Source organism: Hemicordylus capensis, chromosome 2 (genome assembly GCF_027244095.1).
Source record: "Hemicordylus capensis ecotype Gifberg chromosome 2, rHemCap1.1.pri, whole genome shotgun sequence".
NCBI classification, from domain to species: Eukaryota; Metazoa; Chordata; class Lepidosauria; order Squamata; family Cordylidae; genus Hemicordylus; species Hemicordylus capensis.
The window spans coordinates 298,056,881-298,076,961 of record NC_069658.1 but is presented as its reverse complement, the minus strand read 5'-3'; the positions used below and the strand labels follow the sequence as shown (position 1 = coordinate 298,076,961).

The 20,081-nt window shown below is 42.6% G+C and overlaps 1 protein-coding gene across 3 annotated transcripts in view; it reads left to right on the top strand.

The window, feature by feature from the left end:
- The first annotated feature begins 12,508 nt into the window (after positions 1–12,508).
- The window catches only part of CFAP100 (cilia and flagella associated protein 100), a 56,915-nt gene continuing 49,342 nt past the window's right edge, over positions 12,509–20,081 (top strand). Inside the window, exons 1-3 of one of the 3 annotated variants that reach the window (XM_053295788.1) lie at positions 12,509–12,753; positions 16,555–16,598; positions 16,945–17,085. In XM_053295788.1, coding sequence (XP_053151763.1) covers positions 17,019–17,085 — 67 coding nt within the window. In that variant the 5' untranslated portion in view covers positions 12,509–12,753; positions 16,555–16,598; positions 16,945–17,018. Of the gene's footprint in view, positions 12,754–16,554; positions 16,699–16,944; positions 17,086–20,081 lie in introns of all 3 variants that reach the window. The other 2 variants (XM_053295787.1, XM_053295786.1) reach the window with 2 other exon arrangements.

Sequence of the window (20,081 nt, the reverse complement as noted above, 5' to 3'; positions counted from 1 at the left end):
ATCTCATCCTGTGGTTAAGATATCCTGTGGTTATCCTGTGATTGTAAAGGGGTCTTTACAGTTTATATGGCATGGATATTAACATGGATACCTTAATTTGCAATCTCCGTTAGTTTTCGAGCTCTAGTGAAAATTGAAAGCATCTTAACTCTCATCGTAAACCAAAGGTTTTTTTTATTATTGAATTGCAGCCTTTTCGAAGAGGAAAATCAGATTGGACAGTGTGAAAAGGGGAAGTTGAACAGTAGCTCTTACTCATGCTGGCTAAACTTCCTGGAACCTCCATATTCATAGGCTGTATAGCTGTGATGTAGAAAGTTCGTGTTCAGAGGCTCTCTGCTACTGCCTTGTATGCCTTTGAAAGGTCTCCTGTCACCTTGCCACCACCTCACATATTCCCTCCTATTTGCCACATCCCACATTGTATGTCCTCACAAGCCCCTTGCCTCCCCACTCCCACTTTAGTTGAGGGAGAGTCTGAGAAAACTTATCCATAGTCTGAGAAAACAGCTAAAAACAAAGACTTTAAAATAATAATAAGTGCTTGGTTCTGACTCATTCATTCCTGTACTTTGACTACTAGAAAATTCTGAAATGGACATTCTTACACCTGATGGTCAGAATACCCAACATGATGTTTCCTTCAGAATTAGTGGCAGTAGCCAGCAATCCAAGAGAAAGCTCCCTAAGTCACATGTGCTATGGAACATAGGCAGGGTGGGACTTTCTCCTTCATACAGTCTAGGAGGCAGAGGCTTTAGTAGCAGCCCAGAATGTACATCTAAAAACGGGACAAACCACATAAGTGACAGATCAGAGGGATGCAGGAGTTCAGTCTTCTCACATACTCTTCAGTCTAAGAAATACAGCACTCTACAAGTACAGATTCTTGGCTGCGACTGCAAGTGCAAAACCAGTTGCAGGGGTTCTCAAACCTGGTTCCCCAAATGTTGTTGGACATTTCACCCTCCATCACCTCCAACCACAAGGCCATGATTACTGGGGATGAAGGTTGTATTCCAACCACATCTAGGGACCCAAGTTTGAGAACCCCTGAGTTAGAGGATTCTACAGAAGAGACAGGCTGCTTCCTCTCTGCCTCGGAAAATCCTAGTAGGGATATATCAAAAGATAATTTTTACACTTTTGTTATAAAGTTCAACAACCCACCCAATTCTTTTGCACCAAAGTGGTATTGTGTTTGTTTAAAAATCTAACTCTACATGCTTATCCACTATCTGTGGTTGAACCTGGTAAATGAACATTATTGAGCTAAGTCACCCATGTTCTAATTTTTCTGCTTAACATCTCCTCTTTAATGAGGCATTCACTTCCCCTATAACGTTCTTCAAGATGTCTGGACACCCATTTTAAGCCCTTGCTATGAGTGGCTCTGCTTGAAAGGGAAGGCTCCAGACAGCAAGTTCTAGGCCAGAAAAGGTTTCCTGACACTGGCAGGTAGCTTGTGGTCTAGGCAATTTAATGATTTAGTCAATGTTGTGTGGAGTCCTTCCTGCCAGAAGTCCTTCCTGCCAACAGATCTACTTTTGAGTAAAGCTCCCTTACTTTACCAATTCTTTGACATTCACAAGTAACCCTCATGTGGATCTTTGTGCACGTGGATTAAAGTTGTGTAATGAGAAGCATTACAGAATTTGCCAGGTACTAGAAAAAGTTATCCTTCCTTGACTCAGAAAGAGTAGGCTATATTGTGGAGAGCCTCAACAGCAACTCAGCACAGACACTCTTTGTCCATTTCAGACTGGCGAAGGGAATAGCGCCTCATCTCTGCACTTATTACCCTTTCAAAGCTTACTCAGGAGGATGCACTCTCATGTACCCAACACTGAAGCATTTTAAATGGCTATGACCAGCCCTCATTATCTTCTGGCCAGCTTACAGGACCTGGGTTTTCTACAGCTGTAAATAACAGCACTTTGGCATTCACACACACACACACACACACACACACACACACACACACACACAAACTTACTTGATCTTAGCCAAAAGGCTGAAAAGCGAGAAGTGACTTTGGCATTCTGCAACTGTCCTGTCTATACAGAAAAGCTAGTTTACAGTCCAGATCAGCTTGGCCCAGCCTGAACCATGCAAGCGTGAAAGTGCCCTAAGTAACCTCTAGAGGAGAAAATCAAGCATAGCAGAGTGCAGTTAGTAGCCCTTTTAGCTGAGTCCCCTCTCAGTTTACTTTAACTACCAAGCAACATGGCTGAAAAAATAAACACGGGAAGGCTCACTTGGGCAGATGTGCTAATTCACTGAAGGCAATATCAAGTCCTCTCATTTTTCCCCCTCAAAGCCTGCAGGCAGTTCTATGTTCATCTGAAGTGAGAGCAATACTTTTCAGTTCTACATATATTCTATATTATGTACTTTGTTACATTAAGTGATCTCAACTACTACCCAGCCTGGACTATACCCATACTTCTTTTCATGCTTTATATTCTGTTGCAGAGTGACTCCTTGATTTATAAGGAATTGAACAAGAGTCTTCATTTTAGTTGCAGAAACAACATCTTAATTATTTATTATTTCTTAACACTAGCTAACACGTAACAGTCATCTCTGTAAGAGGGAGAGAGAAAAACCAACTGAATGGATAAAACAACCAATCAACAGACTTGAAGACTGATTCCACCCCAAGGACTTAACATAGAAACATACATATAGAGGCAGGTATGCCTTGGGCAAGAAAATGCTTCGTTACACAGTAAATTCCAACATGTTCAACATTAATACAATAAGTATATAGTATATATAGGTTATTCACATGTTATATTGAACACAGGTACAGCAGTATACTTCCTATCTGTACCATGCATTTGAGGGACCTGTAAACTCAGAACCACTATTAAAATAAATGCCACTATAGTCATTCACACAAACACATGTACGAGTGTATAAACATCTGTACATTCATACAACATAACCTCTGAATAGAACTCAGGGCTCACAGGAATGTTGTTAATGTGAAGAGGAGCACTTAAAATGCAGCAAAATATACCATTGGCTTAATCTGGGGGGAAGCCACACAAATGGCCCTATCCACCCAAGCACAGTACCTCCAGTGACTGTTGCTGGTGTCTATCTTATGTTTCTTTTTAGATTGTGAGCCCTTTGGGGACAGGGATCCATCTTATTTATATATTATTTCTCTGTGTAAACCACCCTGAGCCATTTTTGGAAGGGCGGGATAGAAATCAAATTATTATTATTATTATTATTATTATTATTATTATTATTATTATTATTAATTAATAAATAATTTGGAACTGTTCATAATGCTTCATGACATGACGAACAGTTATCTGTGACCAAAGACTGCATATTGCTGCATCAACTGGTGATATAATGAAAGATCTTACCTGTGCTGTGTTTACAAACTACAGAGAAAATAGCCTAATTTATTCACAAATAAACAAAAATGTACCCACTACCCAGTCAGGAAAAATTCCCTGGTTATTAAGTGCCAAGAAAAACAAACATTCTACTAAACTGGACACTGAAACATGAATGGTCTCACAATACTGTACAGAAATCTTACTATTATAACTGTAGAAAATACCATACATCATTTCACACCAATCAGGGGCGTAACTACCATTAGGCAAGGGGAGGCAGTCATCTTGGGGCCCCACTGCCTCGAGGGGCCCCCCAGAGGCGCATCACATGACTTCCTACCCGCCTGTGTTGCACCCCCTATGAATTATGTTGAGTCTCTTGGAGATCGGCAGGAGCAGAGAGTAAAAAAACTAGATTCAATGTGAACTAGATATTCACCGTATTCATAATGGGGATGTGAGTGTGAGTGCACTATATATTGTGAAATGTATGTGTATATCAGTGAGGGGCCCATTTTAAAATCTTGTCTCTGGGCCCCTTCCAACCTTGCTACGCCCCTGACACCAATATTTATTCATTCATTCATTCATCGATTTCTATACCGCCCTTCCAAAAATGGCGCAGGGCGGTTTACACAGAGAAATACCGTGTTTCCCCGAAAATAAGACAGTGTCTTATATTAATTTTAGCCCAAAAAAATGCACTAGGGCAATTAGCGGTACATCAGAAATTACTGCTAGGTCTTACTTTCGGGGTAGGTCTTACTTTCGGGGAAACAGGGTAACAAATAAATAAGATAAACAAAATGGATCCCTGTCCCCAAAGGGCTCACAATCTAAAAAGAAACATAAGACAGACACCAGCCACAGTCAGCGGAGGTACTGTGCTGGGGGTGGATAGGGCCAGTTACTCTCCCCCTGCTAAATAAAGAGAATCACCACATTAAAAGGTGCCTCTTTGCCCAGTTAGCAATATATCATTTACCTTGATTGCATCTAGACATCCAAGAAGGACACTCAAATCTTTCCACATGCAAGTCTAATATTAGATTAGATCCCAGGCAATCAAAACTAAAATTTCACAAACCATGGATTCATCCTTGTATTGCTCTAAAATCACCCTGATAATATATACAAACAATTAACATGTTTTTAGCATAATGAGTCCAGAGTAGGTGTTTTTTGTTGGGATATTCAACAGCTGCAGCCTGCGTATAGTTTGCATATAATCTGCTATGAAGCCAGAGAGGGCAATGTAGCTTCCTCAGTACTGGTAGGGCTAGCTAGGAGTTTCTATTCTCTTTCCTATTTCTGTTTGTTCCTGTGTGTGAGTGAGTCAGCAAGTTCTGTACTGACCTCTTAAGTGTTTGTCTTACAAGTAAAGTGGTCTTAAATCTTGCACTGGTGTTTGTTCTGAAAGCTACGTGGACAGCTCACATTCTGCAACAATTTTAAATATGCATCCCAGCATCAGATAATGCTGGGCATAATGCTAAAGCAAGATCACAATCTCACACTCCATACTGATTAACTCAAAAACAGCTACCACCTCCGCTTCCTATTCTCTGTATATCACTCCTGTTGGTTAGAATCCTCCTTCACTAATAGGCTTACATATATTGAGTGATGCTGAGTGAGTTGCCTAACTTTGGACCACCTTGCTGTAATCCCAAAGAGTGATTAAAGAGTGGGGAGGGACAGTGATGATGAAGAGAATTAATGGGTGAGCAAGAAGCAGGTAAAATATGTGGTGAAATGTGGAGTGTTTGTAGTTCAGTTTTCCATAAGTCATGCTTTTCTCATTTTAGGTCCACCTTCTTAACTTTTGTTTACTTATTTCCCTCCCTCCCCCCCTCCCCCCATTATCACTGTGCAGAAAGAGGAGATCTGCAAACAGGTAGTACTATGACATGCCCCTTGCTGGGGATTCACCACAAATCAAATAATGCCTTGAGACCAGGAGTTCCCCATCTTGAGTCCCCAGATGAAGAGCAATTATTTGGTTCCCTGATGTATAGGAATTATTTGGCTCACTGCAGATTTGAGGCTGGGAACTCCTGATCTAGATTAGAGAGCAGCTGTCTAACCTTTCTGCAGTCTTCTTCACTGAACACAGGAAGCCGCCTGCTGCTGCTGAGTTCCACGAGTCCACTGGAAGTGGCTCTCCCAAGGCCTTGGGCAGGTGTCTTTACCATCATTGGCTAGTAAAGCACAGTTGTGTCGTTGAGTTGGTGTCGACTCCTGGCAACCACAGAGCCATGTGGTTTTCTTTGGTAGAATACAGGATGGGTTTACCATTGCCATCTCAGTATGAGATGATGCCTTTCAGCATCTTCCTATATATTGCTGCTGCCAGATATAGGTGGGAAACATACCAGTGGGGATTTGAACCAGCAACCTCTTGCTCCCTATGGGTTATTTCCCCGCTGCGCCATTAGGTGGCTTCATCGGCTAGCACTGACACCTAAACCTTTAACCTGAGATGTCAGGTGTAGAATCCAGAGGAAAGAGTTGTAGCATGCAAGGACAAGGCAGTGGAGTAGAATCAGGAATATTAATGGTGCAATGAAATATTTACAGAGAGGCAAGTGCAGACTGCTTTCAATGCTCTTGTTGCTGGCTGTTTATTAGCCCCACCTCTACTCCAGGACTGGAATAAAAGTAACTATTTATTTATTTATTTATTTATTCAATTTTTATACTGCACTTCCAAAAATGGCTCAGGGTGGTGTACAATTTAAAACAAAACAATTAAAATCAATTAACAGTTAAAAACAGAGACTATAAAACACCATAAAAGAATTAACCAGATTACAGCAAGTGAAAAACATTTACAACAATTTTAAAACCCTGGAAGTCTAGGCCAAACAGATAGGTTTTGAGGGCTCTCCTGAAGGCCAATAACGAATTCAAATTACAGCTTTCTGCAGTGCATTCCACAGCCCAGGAGCAGCTACAGAGAAGGCCTACCTCTGAGTCGCCACCAGACCTACGGGTGGTAACTGGAGATGGACCTCCTCAGGTAACCTTAACGTGCAGTGGGGATCATGCAGAAGCCCCATTCAAAAGCTGGCCTGGATCAAGGAATGGATTAACCAAAAACACCACATCAGGGATTTAACTTTCTGCATGTAAAACATGTTCTTGACCCTAGGCTACGGCTCTTTCCAAAGAAGCTGCCTAATGTGGTGTTTTTGGTTAATCCATTCATTGCTCTAGGCCAGCTTTTGAATGGTGCTTTAGTTACTTTTATCCCAGTCCTGGAGTAGAGGTGGGGTGCTAACAGCCAGCAACAAGAGTACTGAAGGCAGACTGCACTTGCCTCTGTAAATAATGGCTGCCTCATTAAACCGCTAATATTCCTGATTCAACTCCACTGTCTTGCATACCACAACTCTTTCCTCTGGATTCTACACCTAATTCTGAGGGCAATGCTTGGTTCATCTGGCCTCTTTGAGGCCACAGGCAGAGTCTCACCAAGGGGCCAAACCAGCCAGGACTGGGGCTCTCTTTTTCTTTTTATAAAAGCAACTCTATGGGAGTGCAGTTTAGATTTGAGCTGTAGTGTGAGAGGAGGAGGAGTTTACCTTTTGCCCCCATGCCAGTTGCCTGACTTATCTCCTGAAGCTGCTATTAGCTGCAAAGGGGAATGATGATGGACAATTTTTAGGTTTGTACAGTTATCACTCTGTGGCTATAGCACCTGGAGAAGGATTTGGATCAGGGCTGCAGCACAGGGGAGATGGTTAGACTCCTCCTCCCCACCACATGCACTGCATCCACAGTCCAGACTGGAGGCCTCATGGCTGCTTTTTGAAAAAGAAAAAGATGCTGGATTCTAAGCATGAAATTCCAATGACACATCCAGTTCGGCCCTCAAGCAGGGGCTTTCCCCATCATCACTTGCTGCCCGATATTATTCTTATTAATTCGATTTCTATACCGCCCTTCCAAAAATGGCTCAGGGCAGTTTACAATGCTGCATGCAGCTCTCAGTAAGCAGACAGTTTGATATCTTGTTCCTAAGAGCTGGTGAACAACATTAGAATTTGGCTGTAAAGAGCCTGGAGTTACTCGCATGTCAGCACAAGCAGAAAAGTCCCAAGTTCTGTTCCTGGCACCACAAGTTAAAGGATCAGGGAGCAAGTGATGATGGAGAAAGCCCCTGCTTGAAGGCCAAACTGGATGTGTCGTTGGAATTTCATGCTTGGAAAAAAGATGACTGCAGGGAGACCTGATAGATGTCTATAAAATCATGAATGGTGTGGAGAAAGTGGATAGAGAGAAATTCTTCTCCCTCTCACATAACACTAGAACCAGGGATCATCCCATGAAATTGATTGCCGGGAAATCTAGGGCCAACAAACAGAAGTACTTCTTCACACAACACATAATCCACTTGTGGAATTCTCTGCCACAAGATGTGGTGACAGCCAACAACCTGGATGGCTTTAAGAAGGGTTTGGAGAACTTCATGGAGGAGAGGTCTATCATCAGCTACTATTTGGAGGGCTATAGGCCATCTTCAGCCACAAAGGCAGGATGTCTCCGAGTACCAGTTGCAGGGGAGTAACAGCAGGAGAGAGGGCATGCCCTCAGGCTTCCAGTGGCATCTGGTGGGCCACTGTGTGAAACAGGGTGCTGGACTAGATGGGCCTTGGGCCTGATCCAGCAGGGCTGTTCTTATGTTCTTATCTTTCTCCTTTAATGGGTGAGATAAGCAGAGGGGGTTGACCAATAGATAAAGGTTGTAATTTGTGTTTAGCACTGAGTCTTTGGGGAAGACATTTAGACAGAAAATACGAATATGTACATTTAAGAGAATTCATTTTTGTATGTGCCTTTGCTTGATCTTCAGTAGGAAGTTATGCAATAACCAGTCATAGTTTTTGGCATCGTCATAAGAGGAAATGCACCAAGATCTCAGAGGTGTATATGTAACTCTGGTAGAACACCCCTCCCGAGGCTGGGGTGGTGGGGACAGCTGTTTCTTTCAAATCAATGCAGTTGCATGAATAGCAGGCTGTCTCAGTCAAATCAGGACTACTAGAGAGTAAGCATCTAATTGCCATGGCCGAATTTGAACAGAGTAACAATAATGTGTGTTAATTTATTCTTGTTGTTTTAATGAAACAATTATTTTAATAAAACAATTGTTTTAATGAAAACCACACTGGGTTTGTTTTAATGAAAGGTGGTATATAAATTTAACAATAATAAAATAAATAAATATTTATACCGACTTGGTTAGCTCAGACTATAGGCTCTCAAATGGGATTACAATATATATGTTCAAAAAAATGCAACATACATCTAAAATCCAATAAAATAGCTATTGAGCAACAAATAATATGTCAGAAGCCTTCCCAATTAATTAAATGTAGATTTAATACATTTATTACCTCCTTGTTTGGAATGCAGGATGTAAATCAAACACCAGAAAAACACACTGAGTCAAAAATGTCACTCTCTTCCCGGCTCCTTCCTCCTGTCTTTCTGCTAAGAAGAGAATACAGCCCAACATCGGATGACATCCTGTGGCCGATTTTGGCACTGCAGGTGTCAGGGAGGAGAAAAAGCTTCTGTAACTCCATTGGTAGAGCTTCCCTCAGCAAAATGGCTGTTCAGTTCAGGTGACTGCCTACATCACACTTCCCTAAAACACTGTGCCCTTAAAGCATTGCAGTCTGAAAACACTTGTCATTTATATTTGTTCAGATAACAATCTATGAACATGCAAAAGCAAAAGGTTGATGCCAAGTTTAAGGCAGCATTCCCCATTTCCCCCTCAACACCAGCTGCTTCCTTAGTTCTCTTGAATGTTTTCATCATAGCCTAACACTCTTCAGCCAAAAACCTTTGTTTTTACAGTTTGAAATAAACTCTCCCCCCCCCCCCAAAGAGAGAGAGATTGGTAAACATAGAAAGTGGCTTTTTCTTGAGCCAGACCACTGGTCTATCTAGGCCAATGTTTGTTTTTATGTTTTTCTAAATTTGTTGTGCATCACGCAGAACCTTTGAATGGGGCGGTCTAGAAATGTAATAAATAAATAAATAAATGATCAATATTGCTTCTAGCAGTTGTTTTTAAATATATATATATTATTATCCAGTTAAAGTCAATTCCTTATCCCCACAACTCATAGGAAAAATGCATTCTCATAACAGTTTTCATAAAATCACAGTAGGGCAATACATGCTGCTTAAACTACTTAACATTTAACTGTCACAAAGACAAAGCTATTACTTATAAAATACCACATTGTATATGATCAGGCTAAGTTTCACTTATCTAATGTGACTTGTCATAAACATTTTTAATTATAAAGGGACCCAGTGCTTAGTATCCTGGGACGCAGTACTGTGTCATGATCTATATTCTGAAAGCCACTAGTCGACTTTGAGTGACAGAAGCTTTCCAGTTGCAGCTGGGTATTTTCCAGTCCTATCTGGAGATGCCAAGGATTGAACTTGGGACCTTCTGCACATGTTCTAGCACTAAGCTATGGTCCTCCATGGTAATTAGTTGAGAAGGTAATGATGTGAGATAATTACTAAGGCTGCAATCCTATACACATTTACTGGGAGTAAGATCTATTGAATTCAATGTGACTTACTTTTGACTGCTCATATATGGATTGCATTGTTAGACATCAATACAAATATACTATTCATTCATTCATTGAATGAATTTCTATACTGCCCCAAACCTGCGTCTCTGGGGGCTTACAATAAATACAACATCATAAATGCAGCATAATAAAACAACAATTAAACATTAAGACAATTTTCAAATCACATTACAATCTAATTAAAAGGTTGAGTAGGTGTGTTTTAAGCAACTTAAAAACTGCCAGAGATAGGGAAGCTCGTACTTCAACAGGGAGCACATTTTGCACCAGTTGAAGTTTCCAGACTACATACAAAGGCAGCCCCACATTTCAGTAGTTGAGTCTAGAGGTTACTGGCATGTGCACTACTGTTTTAAGGTCATTTGTCTCCAAACACAGATGCTGGCATGTCAGCTGAAGCTGACAGAAAGCACTCCGGGCCACTGCCTCAACCTGAGACACCATAGAGATATCTGAAGTACTCCCAGACAGCATATCTGTTCCTTCGGGGGAGTGTAATCCCATCCAGAGCTGGCAGTTCTGACTCTGCACAATAAGTACTTCTATCTTATTTGAATTCAGCCTTAGTTTGTTATCCCTCATTCAGCCCATAACCGCCTCCAGGCAAGCATTTAGGGACGTTATGCCTTTTCCTGATGAAGCTGACATGGAGAAATAAATAATTTTCAGTTAAACAAAACAGATTGCTTTACATAGGGACATAGGAAGCTGCCTTATACCAAGTCAAACCATTGGTCTATCTAGCTCAGGATTGTCTACACAGACTGGCAGCTGCTTCTCCAAGGTTGCAGTCAGGAGTCTCTCTCAGCCCTGTTTTGGAGATTCCAGGAAAGGAACTTGGAACCTTCTGCATGCAAGCATGCAGGTGGTCTTCCTGGAGCAGCCCCATCTCCTAAGGGGAATGAATATCTTAGAGTGCTCAAACATGTAGTCTCCCATTCAAATGGTGGACCCTGCTTAACAAAAGAGACAATTCATGCTTGTCAATTCATGCTTGCAAGACCAGCTCTCCTCCCTGGACCAGCTCTTGTCCCTTTCTTCACAATGTGCTCAGGCAAATGTCTTCTTGCTCACAAACTCAGTTTTTGTCCTTGTGCAAGATATTTGCTCATCCTTACAGCCCTCATGAGTACAAATCTAAATCACTTTTATTTATGTGTGTTGTGTTTCAGTGCCCTCCCTGATGCAAGAAATTACATTTTTCCTGACATGAAAAATACAGTAATGGAGAAAGTTTCACATGTTGATTTCTGCCTGTCACACAGCATTTAACAGCACACAGCTTCAATCTCTTATTAAATGTTTGTTTTATTGTAAGCCATTTTGCACGTGTTGTAAAAGGAGAGGGGACAATACCTTTAAAAATATCAACCAATCAATTAAAAATCTGGCAAACTCCCATATCTCAGCTAACTGCACTTTGATAATATTCCACTGCTAGTCTTAAAACTGCTATAAATATTAAAGTTACTGCCTCTTACTACACAATAAGAAAAGTCAAGCACATCAGAATACAGACCAACGCTCTGGCATTGCCAGTTTTGGAAACCACCTTATGAGGTCTTTACACTAGAAAGGAGGATTACAAATCTTTGAAATAAGTAAATATATTCTCTTTGCAGAACTAGCTGCTTTTTGAGCTTCAGTTCAGGACAGCTCAAGATCAAAAGGATAAAATGAAGCTTACAATCATCATTTGTGTCCCCAGCACCTGATATCCCAGGGTACAGCAAATGTTGAAAGCTGGGGCCGGCAAAAACCTAGTCTGACCTGCTCCTAGACCTTCAGGAGTGGCTTGGTCTGCAGAAACCAGCAAGCTGTGTTGGTTTGAAGGTAAACATTTTCACTCGCTGATGGCAGCAGATAAAATGGCTGTTAAGTCACAAAGACAACGGCCACTTCAAAAGTTAACCCTCGCAGGAAGCTACCTTATACCAAGTCAGACCATTGGTCCAACTAGCTGAATACTCTTTAGTCTACACTGGCTGGCAGCAGCTAGTTTTTTTCTGGGCAGATTCTGGAGTCTTTCCTAGCCCTTCTTGAAAGGCCAGAGAAGAGATTGAACCTGGGACTATCTGCATACATGCAAAACAGATGCAGTGCTACACTACCACTAATCTACAGCCCCATCCTCTATGGCTGCTGGCTGCCCTTGAATATAAACATTCTGTTTAGCTGCCATAGGTAATAGCAGACCCATCCTCCACAAATTTGTCTCGTCCCTTTTTAAAAAAACGTACAAACACACATCATCATCACCACATGTCCTAAGTTCATTATCCATTGTGCACTTTGACCTGATTCTACTAGAACTCAATGCATTGGGTGACTGCGAGTGCTAAGACTTTATTATAGCTAATTTTCCAGGATTGTTGCAGCCTGATGTAAATCCGGGCCCCTTTGTAGGTACGATATCCCCACCTCCCTCTCCGTCAAGCGCACTAGAATGAGGCGGTCCTTCTTTCTTTTATGAGGTAGGCGTCTCCTAGCAACAGGAGAGAATGGTCTCCTCAGCAACGTAAACAAGAGTGGAGAACAATGGAAGAGGCAGAACGCAGAAACAACAGATAGCGTCTTCCGCCCAAAGCCGAAGAGGATCTCAAGAGAGGATTGCTGCTTGCAACTAAATGAGGCGTTTTATTGAGAGAGTGAGAAGACCAGACTGGCAAACGGAGAAGAAATTGAATTGCCTTGTCCCTCTCTGTAGTTTACCTGCTTGCCCCCCCTCCCCTTACCCTCCACCTCATTCGGAAGTCAGGGTGAGCAATGCGTTTTGTGCAGTCCTCTTGGTAAGAGAGGCGTCTCTGTGTTGTCTGTAAGCAGGAGAATCGACAGGATAAATAAATATTTTTGTGGGGAAGTACAGTGAAAATGGTGAAAAGCCTACCATATCCGTAAAAATAACTCTTTGTGGATTTGCTCAGCAGTAGCATTCCCCCCCCCCCCCTTTCAATCCACAAATATTTATTCACATACCAAAAAAGAGTTTGAAGATCCAGCTGTCTGTGGAATAAGTTTCCCCTCCAAAATATTTACATCTACGGTAATTCATCTGTCTCTTAAATTCCCGTCAAGGGGCTTAAAAATATTTTCAGTGCTTTCCCAGCCCAGTTGCTGTTTTTGCTTCAACAGTTGATTTATGTATTTGTGCTTTTAAATACAATATGCTCATTCAAAGGACTGATACTTTATACTTATGTTTCCTGTGTTTAACCTTTGTGGGAGAGAGAGAGAGAGAAATCAAATTATAGCCATTTGGGGTTCTGTTTGCATCTCAGTTTGACATTTACAGAATGTTTTATATTGTGATGTATTGCACTGTAACTCAGCCTCAGCCATGGGAGAGGGAGGGTGGGGTATAATTCACAAATGTGTTTAGTCTCTCTGCTCTACAAGAAGGCTCTATAAAAGTGATTCTAAACAAACACACACAAGAGTGCAGACTCCATTTTACCTGGGAGAAAGGCTGCAATCCTTTGCACACTTACTTAGGAGTAAGTCTTAGTCAAATAAGTATCTTCTAAGAAAATATGTCCTGGACACCTTGCCTCACCTCACTGAATTTCTCTGTAAGCATAGATCTTATTGTGCTGCATGATGCCCCCCCCCCAATTTTTTAATTGTTAGTTACAGTACATAATAATGATCTTGAGGGGTTACCTTAAAATCTTGTAATATGCAGAAGTTGGTCATGCATCAGTAAGAAAGATTGGCCCACAGAATCTGGGATTGGCCCTTTTAAAATGTAAAGGTTTGCAAAAACTTAACAGTTTAGGTAAAGGTAAAGTGTGCCATGGAGTCGGTGTCGTCTCCTGGTGCTCACAGAGCCCTGTGATTGTCTTTGGTAGAATACAGGAGGGGTTCACCACTGCCATCTCCCTGCAGTATGAGATGATGCCTTTTAGCATCTTCCTATATCGCTGCTGCCCAATATAGGAGTTTCCCATAGTCTGGGAAACAGCTTGCTAGTCAAGTCATTTCCCACTATGCCATTAGGTTTAGGTACAAGCTACTTAATGGCGCAGTGGGGAATGACTTGCCTAGCAAGCATGAGGTTGCCGGATCGAATCCCTGCTGGTAGCTATATTGGGCAGCAGCAATATAAGAAGATGCTGAAAAGCATCATCTCATACTGTGTGGGAGATGGCGATGGTAAACCCCTCCTGTATTCTACCAAACACAACCACAGGGCTCTATGGGCGCCAGGAGTCGGCACCAACTCGGCAGCACACTTTACTTACAAGTAGGTTATTTCCATAGACTTCTGCAGAATCATCGCATGTCTTTGAAAGATCTGTTGTGGTGTGATTGACTATGTGTGAATCACATAGAATTTTTCATCAGGTAGGCAGGACAGTATAATATTTGAAATTATTATACATGTGAAACATTCACATAGAATAATAAACAATGTGTTTTTAGCCTACTTTCCTTAAGAAAAGTATACTTAAGAGATCACCCAGAATTCTGTGTGTGTGTGTCTGTGTCAGTGTTCCCTGTAACAGAGATTCCCTAGGCAAGTTACTTCTCCGCTGCACCATTCGATGGCTTTTGACTACAGCTCCCATAATGTGTGAAGCTGCTGGGAGCTGCAGTCAACAACAGCAGGGATTTCCTATTATACGGAACACTGGTCTGTGTATGTGTCCGTGTGTCCCCCGCCCCACCCATCAACTTCGCAATGCCTCGACCAATATGAACCAAATTGGGTAAAGTTGTAGGGACACATAGGGACAAATCAATGGTTTAGTTTGTAATGATGTCATCCAGGGGTGGAGCCACCATTGGGCGAACGGGTTCAAAGAACCCGGGCCGCGCCCAATCAGGGGTCACGCTTCGTGGCCCCGACATGCCCCCTGCATCTGAAGTCAGACACGGGGGTGCTAGTTTAGCTCCCAAGCGGGGGCCGTGCAGCCCCTTCGGGAGCTAAACTAAGGCTGGCGCTGCATTCCGAGTGCCAGTCAGGAGCGGCTCTTCCCTGCTAAGGCAGGGAAGAGTCGCTCCTGGCTGTGCGCTGCGAAGGCAGCACCAGACTAACTAGCTCCTGAAGGGGCCGCATGGCCCCTTCAGGAGTTAAAAGGCTGGTGCTGCTTTCACAGCTCAGCCCAGGAGCGGCTCTTCCCTGCTGTGCTGTGAAAGCAGCGCCAGCCTTAGTTTAACTGCCAAAGGGGCCGCATGGCCCCTTCGGGAGTTAAACTGCACTCAAGGCTCCGTTCGGGAGCTAGACCATGACCCCGCGTCTGACATCAGATACAGGGGTGTGGCTATCCCAGTGTCTGACATCAGACGCAGGGGTGGGATTAGCAGAGCCACAGCAGCGGCCGCACACAGGCCGCTGGCGGTCCCGCTCCGCCACTGATGTCATCCATCCCAATTCAAGATGGTGGATGCGTGAATGTTTAAGGCGCAAGTGGGCTAACTTGTGAACCCGCTAACCAATTTGAACCAAATTTGCTACACATAGGGACACTTCAATGACATAGTTAGTGATGATGTCATCTATCTTGATTCAAGATGGTGGATGCTTGGACGTTTGAGGCACAAGTGGGCTAAATTGTGGACCATCTAACCAATTTGAACCAAATGTGGTACAGTTGTAGTGAGTGACACATAGGGCCATCTTGATGGTACAGTTTGTGATGATCTCGTCCACTCCAATTCAAGATGGCAAATGTGTGAACATTTGAGGTGCAGGTGATGATGTCATCTGTCCCGTTCAAGATAGCAGATACATAAACCTTTGAGGCATAACTGGGCTAACCTATGAACCGCCTAACTGAACCAAATTTGTTGCAGATGTAGGGACACATAGGAACATCTCAACAGCACACTTTGTGATGATATCATCCACCCCATGACAGATGCAAGAATGTTTGAGGTGTGGTTGGGAACCAATTTGGACCAAACCTGGTACAGTTGTAGTGACACATATAGACACCTCAGAGATATAGTTTGTGATGATGCCATCCACCCCAGTTCAAGATGGCATATACATGAACATTTGAGTTGCAAGTGGGCTAACGTTAATTGCCTCACCAATTTGGACCAAATTTAGTCTAATTGTAGGAACAGTGAAAGGAAAGTAGGCAGATTAGTTCTTACCAGAACTACTTGTTTTCTTCTAAAAATAAGAATTCCTTTTATTTGACCAAATTGAAATGTTGCATATTTTTGTATACTTTCCGCATATGTACCTCCCTGCTGTTTGAGATCAGTTACTGAAAACTTTTGGTGGTCCTATTGCCTGCTAGACTGGTGGTCTCTCTGATGAACAAGCATTTTCATTAGTGGGTCCCAAGCTTTGGGATCAGCTGCTTGTTTTGATGCACTCTATCCTTAAAAAAAATAAACAAATCATGCAGGCCTTTTGTGGATAATATTTTGATTAGTCATTTATTACTTGTTCCTCTGCCTCTTTATTTTCTTGATTTTGTTAGTTTTGTGCTGTATTTTAAATTTGGTTCCTTTCTTGGAAAACGTTTTTTAATGTAAAGCTACTTATATATTTTATAAAAGAATAAAATGAGTAATATCAGGATTGCCACCTTTTTCTTTGATAGGACTCATGGGTCCTTCACAGCTTTTGGCAGCAAAGATTCAACAGGTGAAGAGTTTAAAAACATTAATGGGAAATGCTACATCTACCAAGTGTCTGCTTGTCAGTCATACAGCTATTAAAAGCATAGTAGCTCTATCACAAAAAGGTTGGCAACTCTAATCTCAGTCTTTATATATTTTAAGAAGTTGCTGTTTTTCTAACCTGTCTACTAAATAATTCTATAAAATATCAAGAAAAACATGTTCAATAAAAGTTGCCTCTTTTATGTATCACAAACATATCTCTTTCAGTACAGACTTGGCAGGTTTGTTGCATCAATGAGGGGGTCATAGAACATAGATCTGGCTGTCATTTCATTGTGGATGATTTCCACTTTCTGCATGTGTTCTAGGAAGCGAACAGAAGGAAAATAAATTTCCAGCATAAACTTGGCCCTGAATTTTGTTAAGGAAGAACATCTTCAACATGTCTACGGTCTCTTTTGCACGTTCAAAGATGTCTCTGGATGGGGAGGACTCTGAAGCTACTTTCCGTAAGATTGGTTTTTCTTCCCCAAGACTTTAATAATTTCTTTGGCACATGAGATTTAGAACTCATGCCATTATGTGGGCAGCTTCTGAAGCACAATACAGTAATGTGTGGGGTGGGGCACTTACATAAGAACATAAGAATGGCCCTGCTGGATCAGGCCTAAGGCCCATCTAGTCCAGCATCATGTTTCACACAGTGGACCACCAGATGCTGCTGGAAGCAACAGGAAGGAGTTGAGGGCATGCCCTCTCTCCTGCCATTACTCCCCTGCAACTGGTACTCAGAGGCACCCTGCCCTTGAGGCTGGAGGTGGCCCACAGCCCTCTGACTAGTAGCCATTGATAGACCTCTCCTCCATGAAGTCATCCAAACCCCTCTTAAAGCCATCCAGGTTGTTGAATGTCACTGCATCTTGTGGCAGAGAATTCCATAAGTTGATTATTAATTTATTTATTTAAAATATTTCTGTACCATCCAAAACTTGCATCTCTGGGCAGTTTACAATTAAAATCATTTAAAATATTAAAAGCATTGAAAACCCAATATTTAAAACTATAAATCTAATTAAAAGCCTGGGTGAATAAGTATGTCTTCAGTGCCTTTGTAAAAGTTGCCAGAGATTTGGAGGCTCTTATTTCATCAGGGAGCACATTCCAAAGTCCAGGGGCAACAACGGAGAAGGCCCGTTCCCGAGTAGCCACCAGACAATTTTGCTGGAGCTGCAGGCGAACCTCTCCAGATGATCTTAGCAGACGGTAGGGCTCATGGCGAAGAAGAGGTTCTGTTAAATACCCAAGGCCTAAGCTGTTTAGGGCTTTATAGGTAATGACCAGCACCTTGTATTTTGCCCAGAAACATATCGGCAGCCATTGCAATTCCTTCAACACAGGAGTAATATGGTCTCTTCTAGATGACCCAGAGACCAACCTTCCTGCCGCATTCTGATCCAACTGCAGTTTCCATACTACGTACGAAGGCAGCCTCACATAGAGCGCATTGCAGTAATGCAGCCTAGAGGTTACCAGCAGACGTACCACTGTTTTGAGGTCATTCATCTCAAGAAATGGACGCAGCTGACATATCAGCCAAAGCTGATAAAAAGCACCTCTGGCCACCACCTCAACCTGGGACACCAAGGAGAGATTCAGATCCAGAAGCACCCCCAGACTGCGTACCTGTTCCTTCTGGAGGGAGTGTGACCCTATCCAGAACCAGCAGATCAAAATCATCTCCCAAGTTTTGACTCCACACAATTAAGTACCTCCATTTTATCTAGATTCAGCCTCAGTTTGTTACCCCTCATCTAGCCCATTACTTCTTCCAGGCAAGCGTTTAGGGAGGTTATGCCTTCTCCTGATGAGGCTGACATGGAGAAATAGATTTGGGTATCATCAGCATATTGATAACACCCTGCACCAAATCCCTGATGATCTCTCCCAGCGGTTTCATGTAGATCTTAAACAGCATCGGAGACAATACAGAGCCCTAAGGGACACCATACGACAGTTCAGATTTGGAAGAACAACAGTCTCCAAGAGACACCATCTGGAATCTGCCCATGAGGTAGGAGCAGAACCACTGCAAAGTAGTGCCTTCCACCCCCAATCCCCTCAGATGTTCCAAAAGGAAACTATGGCCAATAGTATTGAAAACCGCTGAGATCCAAAAGGACCGAAAGAGTCACACGCCCTCTGTCAATTCCCAATTGGAGATCATCCACCAGGCCAACAAGGCAGTCTCCACCCCACAGCCCACCTGAAAGCCAGTTTGAAATGAGTCTAGATAATCAGTTTCCTCCCAGACTGCCTGGAGCTGGGAGGCCACCACCTTCTCAGTCACCTTGCCCAACCATGGAAGGTTGGAGACAGGCCTGTAATTATTTAACTCTGAGGGATCCATCCAAGGCAGGCTTTTTCAAAAGTGGTCTAATGATTGCCTCCTTAAGACAAGGAGGCATCCTGCCCTCCCTCAGAAAAACATTTCTAATCTCTGACAGGCCCTCTACAATAGCCTCCCTGCCAGATAGTATATGCCATGGCAGGCAAGGATCAAGAGGGCAGGTGGTAGGCAGCACCATTCCAAGCAACTTGTCCACATCCTCAGGAATCACAAATTGAAACTGATCCAGGGTCATCACATAAGAGGAACTGCTGGACACCTCGGAATCAGAATCTGTAACAATTGTGGAGTTTGAATCCAAGTCAGCCCAAGTACGAGAGATTTTGTCCACAAAGAACTCATTAAAAAGTCACAGCAAGTAATTGTTGGTTCTAAGTACTGATTATAGGGGGAAGGGGTGCACACTAGCCCCTTCACGACCCCGAACAACTCCACTGGATGTGTGTGAAAATGTACTTCCATTTGTTGGTCCTAAATTTCCTGGCAATCAATTTCATGGGATGACCCCTGGTTTTAGTATTATGTGAGAGGGAGAAAAAATTCTCTCTATCCACTTTCTGCACACCATAAATGATTTTACAGACCTCTATAATGTCTCCCTGTCGTCATCTCTTTTCTAAACTAAAAAGCCCCTGGTGTTGCAGCCTTGCCTCATAAGGAAGGTTCTCTAGGCCCCTAATCATCTTGGTTGCCCTCTTCTTCACCTTTTCCAGTTCTACAATGCCCTTTAGATATGCTGACTGGAATTATACTCAGTACTCCAAGTGTGGCCACACCATAGTTTTGTATAAGGGCATGGAGAAATATTAGCAGTTTTATTTTCAATCCCCTTCCTAATGGTCCCTAGCATGGAATTGGCCTTTTTCACAGCTGCCTCACATTGAGTCGACACTTTCAACAAGCTGTCCACCCCGACCCCAAGATCCCTCTCCTGGCCAATCACCATTAGCTCAAATCCCATCAGTGTATATGTGAAGTTGGGGGTTTTCACCCCAATATGCATCACTTTACACTTGCTAACATTGAGCCACATTTGCCATTTTGTCGCCCACTCACCAGTTTGGAGAGATCCTTTTGGAGGTCCTCACAATCTGTTTT